The sequence below is a fragment of the Rattus norvegicus genome, chromosome 10, assembly GCF_036323735.1.
Source record: "Rattus norvegicus strain BN/NHsdMcwi chromosome 10, GRCr8, whole genome shotgun sequence".
NCBI lineage: Eukaryota > Metazoa > Chordata > Mammalia > Rodentia > Muridae > Rattus > Rattus norvegicus.
Window position 1 is genome coordinate 66,341,506 of NC_086028.1, and position 15,290 is coordinate 66,356,795.

The window sequence follows — 15,290 nt, forward strand, 5'->3', positions numbered from 1 at the left end:
TAGAAGTTTATTTAGCAAAGTGAAGTACGTACTCCAGTGAGAGGCTGGAAGATGTTGTCCTGGAGAGGAGAAAAGCAGCTGAATTGGTTTGTATTATGAAACTTCAAGAAGTTGTTATGACTGTAGTGAGCACTATATTCACAGGGCAAAATGATCCCCCCTTTCCTTCCAAGTCATGGTGGGCCAGACCTCTTTTTTTTTTTTTCTTTTTTAGAGATTTACTTTATATAAGCACACTGTAGTTATCTTTAGATGCACCAGAAGAGGGCATTGAATCCCATTACAAATGATTGTGAGACACCTTGTGGTTGCTGGGAATTGAACTCAAGACCTTCGGGGGAGTAGTCAGTGCTCTTAACTGCTGAGCCATCTCTCCAGCCCCCAGATCTCCTTTTTTTCCTTTTTTTTTTTTTTTTTTTAGCTGGGGACCGAACCCAGGGCCTTGCGCTTCAGATCTCCCTTTAAAAAGAATATTTCTTTTCACAATGTTTTAGAAAAGTCCATAGAGGGATGTAAGTCAGGGTCTTTTAGGTTGAGAAAGTGCTGTGGTACCCTAGTTTCTGATATAGTGGGAACCGCCTATCTTCAACTTCAAGGGTAAACCCACCTTGACTATTAAGAGACACAGCTAATAGCACACACTGTTTGGTTTTGGTTTCTTTTGGTTGCTTCATGCCTAACTCCTTACCAATTCAGCATGACTTGGGAAGAGCTCTGGGTGGGAATTTGGAGCCAGAAAAGGATGGGTGAGCTCTTCTCCACGATTACTGATTTCCCCTTTCTTCTGTCTCTTTTAGTTTCCTAAAGAGAAAAATCCCCACGGTGCAAGTCCAAGGTGTGGATGAAGACAGCATTGTCCTGCTTATCGAGAGATCTTATACTCTTGCTGCACCAGTGAGGGCCAACACAGCATTAACTCAGCTGAGGAGAAGGCCGCGAGTAGCTAGAGTGAGCTTATGCCATGTTGGAAACATGCAGGCCCATGGCAAACTCTTTGATGACAAGCACAATCTTCAGAATTTCTTGGTTTCTTTACAGCCCCGCCCCCGCCCCCACCCCTGCACCTAATAACAAACATAAGGAGCTGCTTTTTGATGACTGTAGTGCCAGGTTCTGTGTACACACATTGTGTGTTGTCTAATGGTCTATCAACCGTCTTCCATGGGCGGTTGATTTTTTCCATTTCACAGTGGGGTTAGTGAGGCCTAGTAAGAACAGCTAAATTGACAAAGCCATAGAGCTGTTAATGAAATCAGTACTCCAGCCTAGGTCTGACTTCTTTCAGTCTGCTGCCCTATGCTGTAGGAGTCATGAATCACAGGGGTGAGGGAGGAGAGCAGCTGGCCTTATCTGTCTGTTTGTCTGTCTGTCTATCTATCTATCTATCTATCTATCTATCTATCTATCTATCTAATCTATCTAATCTATCTTATCTTAGATAGATAGATCCTATCTATCTATCTATCTATCTCATATCTATCTTCTATTATCTATTGATCATCAGTTTGTTATCTATGTATGTATAATGCATGCATTATGTATCAGTCTTTTATCCAAATATTTACTGTGTATATCTATCTTCTGTAGATTCTGTTATTGATTTTCTATCTAACCATTATCTATATGTTTTTCCATCCTTCTATCTAATCCATCTGTGTCGCCGCCAGTGTGTGAGTATCGGGCGTAGGTCTGTGGGATTGAAAGAAAACACATACACGGGTCACCAGTTTTCAGCGAGTGCCACCAAGGCTTTACTGAGATCTCCTTATATACCCGAGGCAAAAGCTGTGGAGAAACAACAAGGCAGGTGAAAAATCCCCAACCAGGAAAACAGCAAAAGTCTGTGTGGTGAAAGTTCCGGCCCAATCAGGGGCATAAACAACTTCTTAACAACAACAAGCAGGAAGGCTCAGTGGGGAGGAAGGGTGCCATGGAAAATCCCAGCCCCAAATCAGGAGCTAAGAGCAGCTCCCAAGGGTGTAAACAATTTCTTGCTATAGCAGGCTAAGAGGCTCAGTGATGGGGGAGGGAAACACCAAGGTAGGGCCCAACACATCTGTCTATCTATGGAGAGGGGAAGCTTAATGTGGCATCTGGACCTGGCTCTTGCACTCATGGAGACAGAAAGTCCTGAAAACAGATCCACTCGGAGGCATATTTCTTAGCTGATTCACATCCAACAAATTAGTAAGATCGTTCACCATGAAGCACGTCTTGTTCAGCAGCAAGTTGGGAGGATCCAGGCACCTCACTGTGAGAGGAAGAGCTTCAGAGAGTAAGCTAAGACAACAGTAACAGTCGGCCACAGCCAACCGAAATGTATTCAGACGGTCTCAAAAGTTATTGACATATTCAGTGGCTGGAGAGATGGCTCAGTTGACAAGCATGAGGTCCTAAGTTCAAATCCCCAGCACCCAGGTAGAAGTTGAATGTGTAGCATTAGTGTCTGTAGTCTGTGAAGCTGGGGGGAAATACCTGAAGTTTAAGGCTTCTCTTGATATTGAGTAAGCAGTTGTTGAAAGACACACTAAGCATCTGCTGATCTGGTGGGATGATGAAGCAAGGTGCTGTCAGGAGCGTGATAGATGAACTAGTTAGTTATGAGTCAGCACCAGATTCTGTGCAAGAGCCTAGGGACCCCTAGGTGACCCCAAGCAGTACAGCGAGTGCTTTGAGGAGGACTAGAAGCAACCTGGGGACAGACAGACAGGCCTTGACATATAATACACTACCATATAAGGCATACATGGGACACAGTAGTAGCAACGGTGGTTCTCAGCCCAGGGGACACTTTCAATGACCCAGGGACATCAATAACTGACGACTTGGGTCCCATCCACAGTGACTCGGGTATCAGTGGCCTGTGGGTGGGTCCCGGAGCTAGTATCATGTATACACGAAGGACAGGAAGAGATGGTGAGAAAGGCTTCTGGAGAATGTGAACCTGGAGGAAGTTGGTAGAGGATCTCGCCTAGGCTGTAGTCAAGGCTGTGAGCTCGCACAGCAGAACCAGGAAAGAAGGGCGAAGAGCCGAACAGAGAAATAGCCACTGAGCCTGCGGTGGGACCGTTTGTCCTCATAACTATATCCTTTGAGCTGCTGTTGCTTCCCATGCCCATTTAAAAGTGAAAGTCAATAGGGAAATAACAAAACATATCATAAAATAAAATAAGCCGAAAGAATACTCAATAAAAAGAAGCGGTGGAACAGTAAAAGTGGACGGCCGGTGCAGTAAAACCTGCAGGAAAAAACCTCCAGCGGACAGAATCACCACCAAGGGCCAGGGGATAAAAGGACTGCGAGGCCGAGTGCGCAAGCAGCTTGGTGGGCGTGTCCCTGCTTTGCGCAGCCTCAGCTTTGCCCCACCCTGGCAGGAAGATTAAATGATTATTTACATTCTACAGAGAGGAAAATAAGCCTTGGGGAGGTGCAGTATGTGATAATAGCTGAGAGTGACCAGGATGGGGTGATGTCTCCACTTCCCTGATCAGGAAATGGAGGCTACGTTGTCAAGACTAACCAACTGCTCAGGACAGGAGCAGGACTTTGGACTCATTTTCTATTGCTCTGGGTTTTCAAAGTGTTTTTTTTTTTCAGAATGCGAGCACGCGTGCATGCATGTGATGTGCATCTGTAAGGTATATGGTATATGTGGTGTGATGTGTCTGTGTGCATGTGTATGTGTGTGTAGGGGTGATGTGTGTGTGTGCGAGCGTGTGAGAGAGAGGTGTATGGTGTGTGTGGTGTGATTGTGTGTGTGTGTGTGTTGTGCATGTGTAAGGTGTGTGGTATATGTGGTGTGATGTGTGTGTATGTGTGTGTATGTGTGTGGTGTTTGTGTGTGTGTGTGTGTGTCTGAGAGAGAGATGATGGTGTGTGTGGTGTGATTGTGTATGTGTGCACATGTGTGTGTTGTGCATGTGTAAGGTGTGTGGTATATGTGGTGTGATGTGTGTGTGTGTAGGGGTGTGGTGTGATATGTCTGTGTGTGTGTATAGGGGTGTGGCGTGTGATGTGTGTGTGTGAGAGATGTGTGGTGTGTATGATGTGTGCGCGTTCGTGTGTGTGATGTGCATATGTAAGGTGTATGGTATATGTGGTGTGATGTGTGTATGAGATGTGTATGTGTGGGTGTAGGGTTGTGGTATGATATGTGTGTGGCATGTGTGTATGTGGTATGTGTGATGTGTGTGTGTGTGTGTGTGTGTGTGTGTGTGTGTGTGTGTGTGTGGTGTGGTGTGTATGGTGTGGTATGTATAGAGGTCGGAGGACAACCTCAGAGGTTACTTTGAGACAAGGCCTCTGCTGATTCCCACCCTATGCAGCAGATTAGATTGCCTTTGGACAGCTGAGAATTCAATCTGTAGGAGTGCAGGATTATGGACCTCAGTGGTAGCACTGGGATCATAGATGCCTGTATTACATGTGCAGCTTTAATGTGAGTTCTGGGAATTTGAACTCAGACCCTATGCTGTGGACAAGCATGTTAAACTACCAAACCACTTCCCCAGTCCTAGGTTCCAGGGCTTTGAACTTAAGTTCTGAGTTCTTAGTGCTGAGTAAACGTGCAAGCTTCGATGCCTAGTGAAATGCTGGTGAGCGTTTAAAAAATACTTGTCTAATCAGACACTTCTATGAGCAGCTATTTGGGAAATAAAAGCTCATTGTCTCTAGTTAGCAGGGATGTGCAATATAAAAATCATAGTGAAACCTCTTGCATATCAGGTTGAGATTATCAACCACAACACACACTGATGATGTGGAAAACTGAGAACACCGTGCCTGGAGGATACATGTTAATGGAGACAAGCCAGTCCGCATACACCAGGCCCCTAGAGGAATCGGATTCACAGAGTCCAAGAGTGGAACAGGCCTGAGGGAGGGGCAGATCTGGAGTTACCAGTTAATGGGCATTAAGATTCAGTCAAGCAAGATGGACAGTTCTTGTGGTTGACTGTGCAAGTCTGTACTGTACAGCGATGCTGGCAATATATTGTACATTTACAATTGTAAGGGGACAGATTTCCTGCTTTAAGTATTCTCGTGGCCTTTTAAAAACTTGACTTGTGGACTAAGCAGGTTGGATTTATATAACTAGGACCGTAATACAGACAGTTAAATAAAAAGTGGCCATGAATTTGAGAGAGGGCAAAAGGGGAATGCATGGGGGAGGGAGGAAGGGTAAGAGGGAAATGACAATTATATTTTACCTTCAAAAACTATTTAAAAACTAAGTTTAAGTTGTCCTTGCCATACAGCTACTGTCTTTATTTTGAGATATATATCTGTATATGAACCTTACATCTCTCAGTCATTATTATAATTTAAAACAAACAAAAAAACCAAAAACCATTGATGGGGTTGGGGAAATGGCTCCATGGTAAGATCACTGGCTGCTCTTCCTAGAGAGGACCAGGGTTCCATTCCTAGCATTGACATGGCACCCCCAATCATCTGGAATTCCAGTTCCAGGAGATCCAACACTTTCTGGCCTCTGTGGTCACTTGACAGATGCAGTGTACAGACATATGTGCAAGCCAAATAACCACACACATAAATTTTAAAAAAGAAAGATAGATGGTGTGTGTGGGGGGAGTTCAGTGCTAATGTGGTTAGCCTGGGTTGGACCGGGAAGATGAGGTAAGCTTGGTACAGCTAAACACTTGTGATTTCTCGGTGTTTTCCTAGTGATTGCTCTGATCTACTGAGCTTCCAGCCCTGAGTCCCAAGCCCTTTATAAACAGTAAAATTTCGTGTATTACATTCTGTGTAAGGTAGGGATTATCACCTCCACTTGGGAACTGAGGAAAGAGAAGGCTTGAACTCTTTTCTCTGGTAGGCACTGTTGCCCGTGTGGGAGCTCAGGCCGGAGGCTCCGTGCTATAGAGCAGGGTTAGTTGGTGCCCTGCAGGCAGGTGCTCCATGGGGCACATGGGTGTCATAGCTGTTCCTTTCACTTCTCTCCTCCCAGGCTTTAGGGACGATAGTGTAACTTTGGCCCTGGGTACCTGAGTGCTTGTCATCTAGACAGAGGAGGGAGATGATCTGTGGGAGAATTTTTTAAAAGAGAGTTCAGTGGGTGAGGTGAGCTTCCAGGAGGCAGTGGGTTCATACAGTTGTATCTGGGAAGTTATTTCTGTTGGGAGGGCAGAATCATCCTTTGAAGTACTGTGTGTGTGTGTGTGTGCGTGTGTATACATGTGGGTGTATGAGATAGGTGTGTGTGTGTGATGGGGTGTGAATGTATGTGTGTGTATAGTGTGTGTGGTGTGTGTATAGTGTGGTGTGTGTGTGTGATGTGGTATGTATGTGTGTTGTGGTGTGTTGTGGTGTGTTGTGGTGTGTGTGTGTATGTGTGTGTGTGTAAACAGATGTGGCCAGGAAGGGCTGTGATTGGATACCTCTGACATGTGCTGGGGGCATAGCACAGTTGGTATAGTGTTTACTTACTGTGCATGAAGTCCTGAGTTCTTTCCCAAGCATGGCATAAATCTGGCAAGGTGGTAAATTCTTGTAATCGGTCACTTGGGAGGTAGGGAAGAAAGTTAGAGGTACGAAGTTGTCCTTGGCTAGATGGTGATTTGAAGTCAGACTGAACTACGCAAGGCTCTGTCTGAAAAAAAACAAAACAAAACTGAGAAATAGATCCCTCTAAAATGCTCCTGCACCTTATAACTGAAGGGCACAGTTGAAGTTCTGTGAGTGAAAACAAGTTCTAGAAGACGAGCTCACAGAGCCAGGGAGTTCCAGAAGGGCTTAGGTCAATTTGGAGTCCGATTTCTCCATCCTTCTCTTAATGCCGCGTGCTGGGACGCTGGCACGATTGCAAAGGGTGTCCTGAGCTGAATCAGGACTTGGATCCACAGCCACTGCTGTCATTGTCACCACCATTTCAGCTCTGGTAGGGAGGACTCTTGATCTGCAAGCCCTTCTCTCTGAGACCTGGTGCTGCTAGCTAGAGGGGCTAAGGGAACAGCAAAGTGGTGATCAGAGATGGAGGGAGAGGTGGATCCTGTTGTAGGACAGAGACTGTGGGGGCTGGGGGAGACAGAGAGAGAGAGACAGAGAGACAGAGAGACAGAGAGACAGAGACAGAGAGACAGAGACAGACAGAGAGACAGACAGAGATACAGACAGAGACAGACAGAGAGGAGATGGAGGGAGAGAGAAGGGGAAGAGGGAGGGAGAGAGAATATGTATGAACAAGAGCATTTGCTGGCAGATCTCTGGTCTCTGAGTTACCACCAGATCCATTTCCTTAAACCTTTGGACCTGCTGTGAACTGCTCAGGATAAAGTTACCTTGAAGTCACTTTACTCTGAAAAATACCATAAAATCACAAACGCTCCCTGGGTAGCAGTGAACTTGGTTTCCTCATCTGTACAATGAGTATATTAATCCCAGCTCTTTGAATGGTTAAGAGGATTAGATGAGATTAAGGTAGAAAGTGCTCACAAAGAGCCTCATCCTACAGAGTTGAAGGACTCGGCAAAGGTAATAATTATCTCCCTCCTTGTACTTTGGGAAGGGCTCACACTCTGTGGCCATGACTTCAGTGTACTCGAGTTTAAGAAGTATCTATTAAACAGCCTCTCTACACCAACAGCTCAGTTTGCCTTTCAAGACACGAAGAGAAATAAGACCAGGCCATTGTTCTGTGGAAGGTCATTTTGGCTGGGGGCAGGGGGCTGATATAATTTATAATCCAGTATGAAGATAAAGACTCTACCTGCCTGGGGAGATGGTCCCTGCCAGGAAAACCTCACTGGGGACTCACCTTGGATGGATTCATCCTTGAGGCATCAATAGGAGTTATCTGGGCAGAGGCGAAGAGGCAGCTAAATTGCTCGACACAGGCATCTCCAGAAGAGTGACCAATGTAGTGTCTCAAGAACTGAAAGTGTGAGTGAGGGATGAGCCAGCTTTACTGGGTCATAAAGGAGCCTCTGGACCACGGTTAAGAGTAGTGAAGGGGGAGCTGTTTGCTGGAACGTTGCTTCATGACCAGGTTTTGCATTTCAGTTCATTTTGGTGCATATGATACACGTAGGAGAGTTTGGAAGAGGTCAAGACTAAACATAAGGAAAACTGTGAGGGAAGGCGAGGTGGGGGCTTGAACTTAAGGAAGGATTGTGCTCTTGGAGGGAAGGATCAACAGGGCCCTGACGTTAGTTGGCTCTGGGTGGATGAAGGGTGTAGGCTTGGGAAGTAAAGGACAGTGTCCATATTTCTATTATATTTGAGTAAGCAGGTGCTCTGTGATGTGGAGAGAAGCCAGAACCAAGAAGGGCAGAGTTTGGCAGGACCATTATCTCTTGGATGAGTTGAGTTTGAGGTGACTGTAGGGTAGGTATGGACAAGAGGGGTCCAGGGCTCAACTCTTCAGTTCTTGGAAAAGGTGCAGCAGGAGGCCACTGCCCTGCAGTTCTGTTAACAATAGGAACATCCTAGGTCTTCCTGATGTGGAAGAGAAGAGGGTTCAAGGTAGAAAGAAACTGGAAAACATCTCAACATTTAAGACTGTGCCAGCATTGAGTTATGCTGTGCAGGAGAAATAGTCAGAGAGGGAGGAGGAAGCCTGGATGAAGGGGGTACTATGGGAACCAGCAAAACCCTGATTGGCAGGAGAAATGTCCCCGAAGGCTCCTGTGAGATGCTGTCCGCAGAGGTCTCAGGTGGGTGGTGGGGAATCCTTATGACTCCAGCAAACAAGGGAGAGCCAGGTACAGTGGTGGATACCTGCAACTCATTAGGCCAGGGCTGGAAGATTGTAAGTTGAAAGTCAGCTCGGGCAATTGGCAAGGTCTCGTCTCAAAATTAAATGGACATGGAGGCCAAGGAACCAGTGGTTGTAGGACAATGGTGTTCTTTCTCAGCCCGTGAAAGACCTCGGATTTGATCTCCAATACTGGGAAAGAGAAAAGAAAGGGGAAAAAAAAAAACAAAAAGAAAAGAAGACAAGAGGAAGCAGCAGGGAGGCGGTGGCAATTTTCCTCTCGGAAACAGACAAGGATAAGAAACAAAAGCGGACATTCTAGGAGCTCTAAGCCTGAGCACTTGCACGGAGTGAGGGGAAGCAGATAGAGATGAGGTTCTGGGATGCTGGGAGAGAAGGCGTGCCGGACAGCATGGGAAGAAGAGCTGAGCTCAGAGGAAAGAGGGATGAGGTGGGTGTGTTACTGAGTCCAGGTTGGGAAGCTGTCACACGGAAAGCCAGGGGCCAGCGAGGCATGTAAAGAAAAACAACCTGGGAGGAGACAGGCCAACATCTCCAGAAACCCCTTCTGAGAATTGAGAAGGTAGAGAGCATTCGTGAAGATGGCGGTATGTTCAGGAAGAAGCATTGCCCCAGGAGTATGAGCCAGGTAGTTTTAATGCTGATCAGGAATGATGATCTAGTGGGGTGGGGGCGCTCCTCTTACCTTTGAGGGAAAGTTGTTCCAGGCATGAAGGACACATCCAGGGGCTGAGAAAGGAAGCCAGTAATAAAGCAAGATGGCACCACTAATGGCTGCACACCGACTTTGTCCTTGCTCCAGAGGACCGGTGATAGAATGTGGGGAGCTCCTGACGAGTTTGAAGGTGGGATGCAGCTGAGGCAGGAAAAGGGGGGAAAAGTCTGCTTTCCTTGGTGCAGAAGGGGTTGAGGTCACCCGAGAGCTAAGAAGTGGGCTACTCAAGGGGAGCAATGAGGGTTCTGAAGCTCTTTTGATGGAGCCAAGAGAGAGACGATCAAAGGCAAGCATTAGCATGGGTGCTAGTTCACCAAAGAAATGACAGCAAGTCTGCCTTTAATGCAAAGAGCCAATAGCGTTCCACTCATTTTCTCTTTTATTCTTTCAACCATCTTCTGAGGCAAGTACTATTAAGTCCTGGCTGTCTTATACATGAAGAAAAAGAGGCGTGGAGAATGTCTTACACCTAAGACATAGGAAGGAGCAGAGGTGGATGTCAAACCCATGTGCAAAACTATGCCTTAGTCATCCTCGACATTTAGGGTGGGAGGTTGAAAACAAGAATACCCGTGTTTTCCTTATTTTTTTTAATGAACAGAGTGTGAACATACAAAGTAGCAAATTTTTCACAGTTCAGTTTGTGTTGATCTTCCCCTTTCTCTCATCCCCCTGTTTTCCCATCCCAGGTTATATCCTCCCACCTCTACTATTCCCCATTTCTCTCTCTCTCTCTCTCTCTCTCTCTCTCTCTCTCTCTCTCTCTCTCCTTACCTTTTTAAGATATAAACATTTTACACTACGGGTATATGCAAGTCTATGTAAGCCTGTGAAGGGCATCAGATATTCATCAGATATTCTGGAGCTGGGTTACAGATGATGGTGAGTTTCTTGATATGGATGCTGAGAACCAAATTTAGGTCCTCTGTAAGAACACTGCATACTCTTAACTGCTGGGCCATCTCTCCAGCCCCCAACCATTCCATTTTAAGATTGCACAAAGGACAGCCATTTTGGAGACTGTGTGAGTGTTTCGTGTTTTGAGTTTGTGACAGGGGAGAGGAGATAGGTGGTCAAAGTTCATGAAAGTCAGGGGTGGATGTGTTTCAGGGTATTGGCCAGGGAGAGATTTGAGCATCAGGCTGCAGAGTAGGGAACTACGAACTGATGTCAAGATGGGGATGGGCCAGGTCATGAAGGGCAAAGGCAATGCAGTTGAAGGTCAGCGGGCTTGAGGAGGTGAAGGAACCATGAGGCTAAAGGCAATCAGTGACTGATGTCCTCATGTCATGGGGATCTGTTCACAGAGCCAAGTGACAGAGTAGAGTAAGCAAGATGGGTGAGTTTTAGGGAGCTTTTGCAAAGCGAGGATCTAGGAGGGTGGGGAAGAAGGAAGCGTCAGCTCAGGATCTGAGTACAGCATCAGTGCTTTCCACCTGAAAGGACTCCATGCTAACTCTGTCCCTGATTCAACTAAGGTTGGCAGAGAGAATCCAGGGGCTGGAAGGGAGACCCCATGGGTGCTGCTCCAGGAACCTTGTCCAAGGTCCCAAGAGCATACCTGGTGTCTCGTCAGGGATGGAACCTTGTCTTCTGTACCCCTTCACTTCTTTCCCAGGGTGCACTCAAGCCCTGTCCTTCCTTCTTCCTTCCAAGGGGCAGCTGTCTGGACTCTTGATCAGGGCTGGTGAACTGTCTGCCATCCCACAGTTCAGCCCTCTACCTGTGCCATCGCATGGAAGCTAGGAGCCGGGCTCCCAGAAGACAGCCGTGCCCGCCTGGGATCACTTGGCTGGCCCTGGCCTATCTGCTCAGCTGCCTGCTTGCCTCCAGCAAGGCCAAGGTCTTCAGTCGCTGTGAGCTGGCCAAAGTGCTGCATGACTTCGGTCTGGAAGGCTACAGGGGATATAACCTGGCTGACTGTGAGAACCCTTCTCCCCACTCCCTCCACGCACTCCCTGTCTTTCCTCCTAAAATCCAAGGGCCTTGGAGGCCTTTTGAACTTAATTTCTTTATAAAACCAGAACTCAATGAGACACCAACCAGGTGGAGGTGGACAGCACCCAGTCCTGAGTTTACCACTTACTAGGCAGGCAACAGGCAGCCAGATTAGAACCATCCCTGCTGGAAGCCAGGAAGTCAACTGAACCTACTGCATAAGTAGATTATACCCTATCTTGGCCATGAGGATTAAACATGCCTGCCAAAAGTTAGATGGCAAACTGGACAAACCAGTAACTCCAAACACACTAGTGGCAGTTTCAGGAACTTGTAAAGTACAGTCCTATCATTTTGTCTCTAGTCCTGGCCTCCTCTGTAGAGCTGGCCCGAGTCTTCCTAATCTTGCCTCTAAACAGTTAGCTCTTGTACATTTATTTGACAAATGCAGCAAGTCCTTCAATATACTGTACCAGGAGAGAGAGAGGGAAGGCTGACAGCCCGGGTCAGGAAGACTGAGGTGCGGTCCTGACCTTTGCTTTCAGGTAACTGTGTCTTAACCTTGGGGAAGTCACTTTGACCTCTGACCCTAGATTGAGTCATCTTCGAAGTAGACGGGAGGACATCTTTTGTCTCTGCGGGACAGAGGGAGCCAATGGGTAGTAATTGATTGCGAGCACTTTGGTCCGTGGTGGCTCGGCCACCTGACCTCGAAGCCTGTGTCTGTCCCTCGTAGGGATCTGCCTTGCGTACTACACAAGCGGCTTCAATACGGATGCTGTGGATCACGAAGCTGACGGAAGCACCAACAACGGCATCTTCCAGATCAGCAGCCGGAAGTGGTGCAAAAACCTCGCCCCGAACGGCCCCAATCTTTGCAGGATATACTGCACGGGTAGGCCAGGGTGGGGCCTGCATGATATACTGCACGGGTAGGCCAGGGTGGGGCCCGCACTAGCTTTTACTTTATTTTTTGTTTCATTGTCTTACCCTGCCCTTGTCTCTGGGTGAAGCTCCTCAGGAGGTGGATAAGGGGCAAGCAGGGGAGAGAAGGGCTTCTGTGAATCTGAAACGGGGTTCAAGCTTAGCGCTACAGGGAGGGAATACTGTGGGAGAGAGGATACCATCTGTTTTCAGAGATAAAGTGGTGTGTGTGTATGTGTGTGTGTGTGTGTGTGTGTGTGTGTGTGTGAGAGAGAGAGAGAGAGAGACAGAGACAGAGACAGAGAGAGAGAGAGAGACAGAGACAGAACCCTGTTTTCTGCTCCCTCAATGTGTTTCTCTCCTCCCACTTCAGATTTGTTGAGCAATGATCTCAAAGATTCTGTCGCCTGTGTCATGAAGATAGCGCAAGAGCCCCAGGGCCTGGGCTACTGGTGAGTAACTCCCACTGCAATCCCCAACTCTGGCCCGATCTGGAGGGTTGCATCAGGTAACTGGCCCTCCGGGAGTATCCACTTTGTCTTAGTCAACACATCTCATAGCTCTACCAATTAACCCTCACAACCAGTGTTGGGGATTATGGGAATCCAGAAAACCACAGTTGACACAGAGAGGACAGCATTGGCAATCACATGGCCGCACTGTTGTTCCTTTAGTTTTTTTCTTTCTTACCTACTTCAAGCAATATATCCTTTGACGTTTCCTCACAACCAAGAAGTCTGAGCATTATACTGGGTGCTAACATAGATGGCTGCCTCATACAGGCACCCAGGTCAGGTGCTCCACAGTTTCCCTGTCTCTTTTGATGGAGTTTTCCACTGAGTCTCCAACCTCTCTCCACTCATGCCTATGAAAAACTAGCAGGGCAGGGGCAGAGTCAGGGAATGCTCCAGAAGTTTGGATCATTGAGACTGTGGACAGTGGATAAGGTTGGAAGGAAGATGGGGAACGGGGGCACCCATAGCAGATACAGAGAGATTAGGTTTGAGGGGCCGTGGAAGGGATTCAGGTGTAGGTGACATGTGGTCTAAGAGGAAGGGGGAGGGGTTAGACATGACTGAATCTTGAGATATCCCAGACATATTCATTGAAATGGACACCACTTTGTTGCTCTGAGAATAGCTGAAGCCCTAAGAAGTGAGTTCTGGGTAATGCCAGCTGTAGAACAGAGTGTGTTTATAAAATCAAGAAGAGACAAGATAGGCTCAGGTACTATCCCAAGAGCTTGCCTGTAAACTGTGAAAGGCTATATACATGTAAGACATGCAAACTGTGAAGGGCTATATATATGGAAGGTGGTCACACTGCTCCCAGAATCACCCAAGAGCAGGAAAAGATGTACTTAGACTCTGGATTCCAACTTTTAACCCTTTGACAAGGACTCACGGGTAAGCTTGTTTGTATCTAGCTTGTATCTAGAGCATACTAGTTTGTATCTTCAGTGGTAAAATATGGCATTGGCTGTTTATAGCCATTCTCTTCCTTTAATAAATTCCTATGTGATTGCTTGCTGGTTAGCCCTGCTTGCTGCTCTCCATCTTCCTAGTCCTATCCTGGCTTCTCTTCAGTTTAGAGCCCTGTACCTTCTATCTCTCTGAACAGTGCCCAGGGCCGAAGCTCAAGTGGGTTCTCTCTGTAGGCCTGGCTGTCCTGGAACTTGTTCTGTAGACCAGGCTGGCCTCAAATTCAGAGATCTATCTCCTTCTGCCTCTCAAGTGCTAAGATTAAAGGTTTACGCCCCTACCACCTAGCTGCTAAAGTGGATTCTTTTCCTTCTTGTTCTCTCTCCCCAGGGAATCCTGGAAGCACCATTGTCAGGGCAGGGACCTCAGTGACTGGGTGGATGGCTGTGACTTCTAGGACCCTCTCTGGATGGACTAAGCCACACACAGCTGGCTGGGAAGTGTGGGCTTGTTCCTGACCCAGGCTTGGGAAGACAAGCCAAGTAATAAAAGTCTAATTTGACAGAAACATGTTTCTCAGCTTTCTGTGGGTCTACGTGTACCCAGCTGAAGCCAAGCCTTCTCTTGCCTTCTCATCTCACTTGCTCGCCTGGGTTTGGCTTCAGTAGACTTCAAGAAACCTATCATGGAAGGCTTGGGGGGCAGTGTCAGTGCCTGCTTTCCCCATACCTGGTAGAGTATGGGTCTACAGTCGCCAAATTTAAGAAAGGGCAAACCAAAACAAAAATAGGATACCCTGGTTAAATTAGAATTTTAGATAAACAACAAGTAACTTCAATGTACAGATATGAATCAAATCTTGTATGGATCAAACTAATTTTGAAGAGCTTACTTCTGTATCTGGAATTCAGATTTAACTGGGAGCGATGCAGTTTTACCTGGTGACCCTAGACAGCCCTTGGTGTAGTTTGTAAGGTCCCAGGGACACTTGCTTTCTGCAGTTCTGGCTGCAGATGGCAGCCACCCTGCCACTCAGCTCTCACTCAGGTGTCCCCTTACATCCTCTGGTCATGAGGAGGTGCAGAATGACTGCAGGGAGGGACCACTGGGTTTCCCGGGCGTGATTGTCCACCTTGCTCTTTAGTGCTCTCTAGCATCACCGACATTAATAGCTGGTCACTTCCTGGAAGGGGGAAGTCACCACATACTACCTTCCTTTAAGAAGCTGAAAGATGAAATGGACATAGAACATGTGGTTCATTTACACAATAGAATACTATCCAGCTATTAAAAAGCCACGTCATCATGAATTTTATAGGCAAATGGATGAACTAGAAAATATCACCCTGAGGGAGGTAACCCAGGACCAAAAGGACATGCCTGGGATGTACTCACTTATAAATGGATATTAGCCATAAAGTACAGGATACACACAATACACCCACAGACCAAGACGGAAGGCCCAAGTGAGGATGCTTGAATCTTACTTAGAAGGGGGAATAAAATGGGAGGTATATGGAGGGAGGGAACTAGGTAGGAGAGGGGATGAAGAGGG

The 15,290-nt window shown here is 47.0% G+C and overlaps 1 protein-coding gene and 1 long non-coding RNA gene across 3 annotated transcripts; one reads left to right on the forward strand and one right to left on the reverse strand.

Moving 5' to 3' along the window:
* Positions 1–1,727: 1,727 nt before the first annotated feature.
* Positions 1,728–6,719, reverse strand: LOC134480835 (uncharacterized). 2 transcript variants are annotated; one of them, XR_010055703.1, is made up of 3 exons: positions 6,451–6,698; positions 2,100–2,251; positions 1,728–1,785 (listed from the first exon to the last, which is right to left on the reverse strand). It is a non-coding gene; the product is annotated as an uncharacterized LOC134480835 (long non-coding RNA). The 2 variants fall into 2 exon arrangements; XR_010055702.1 differs by having other exon boundaries at positions 1,728–2,251; positions 6,451–6,719.
* Positions 6,720–6,830: 111 nt separating this feature from the next.
* On the forward strand, positions 6,831–14,303 carry Spaca3 (sperm acrosome associated 3). The gene is made up of 5 exons (NM_001105820.2): positions 6,831–6,901; positions 11,109–11,374; positions 12,127–12,285; positions 12,688–12,766; positions 14,126–14,303. Exons 2-5 carry the CDS (start codon positions 11,188–11,190, stop codon positions 14,190–14,192), a joined length of 492 nt encoding a protein of 163 aa, NP_001099290.1. The 5' UTR covers positions 6,831–6,901; positions 11,109–11,187; the 3' UTR covers positions 14,193–14,303.
* Positions 14,304–15,290: the final 987 nt, after the last annotated feature.

Excerpts from the sequence above, each read along its gene's own strand:
- Spaca3 (NM_001105820.2), top strand. The coding sequence starts at position 11,188 with ATGGAAGCTAGGAGCCGGGCTCCCAGAAGACAGCCGTGCCCGCCTGGG. Across the intron at positions 11,375-12,126 it reads GGGATATAACCTGGCTGACT|GGATCTGCCTTGCGTACTAC; the intron begins GTGAGAACCCTT and ends TGTCCCTCGTAG. Across the intron at positions 12,767-14,125 it reads CCCCAGGGCCTGGGCTACTG|GGAATCCTGGAAGCACCATT; the intron begins GTGAGTAACTCC and ends CTCTCTCCCCAG.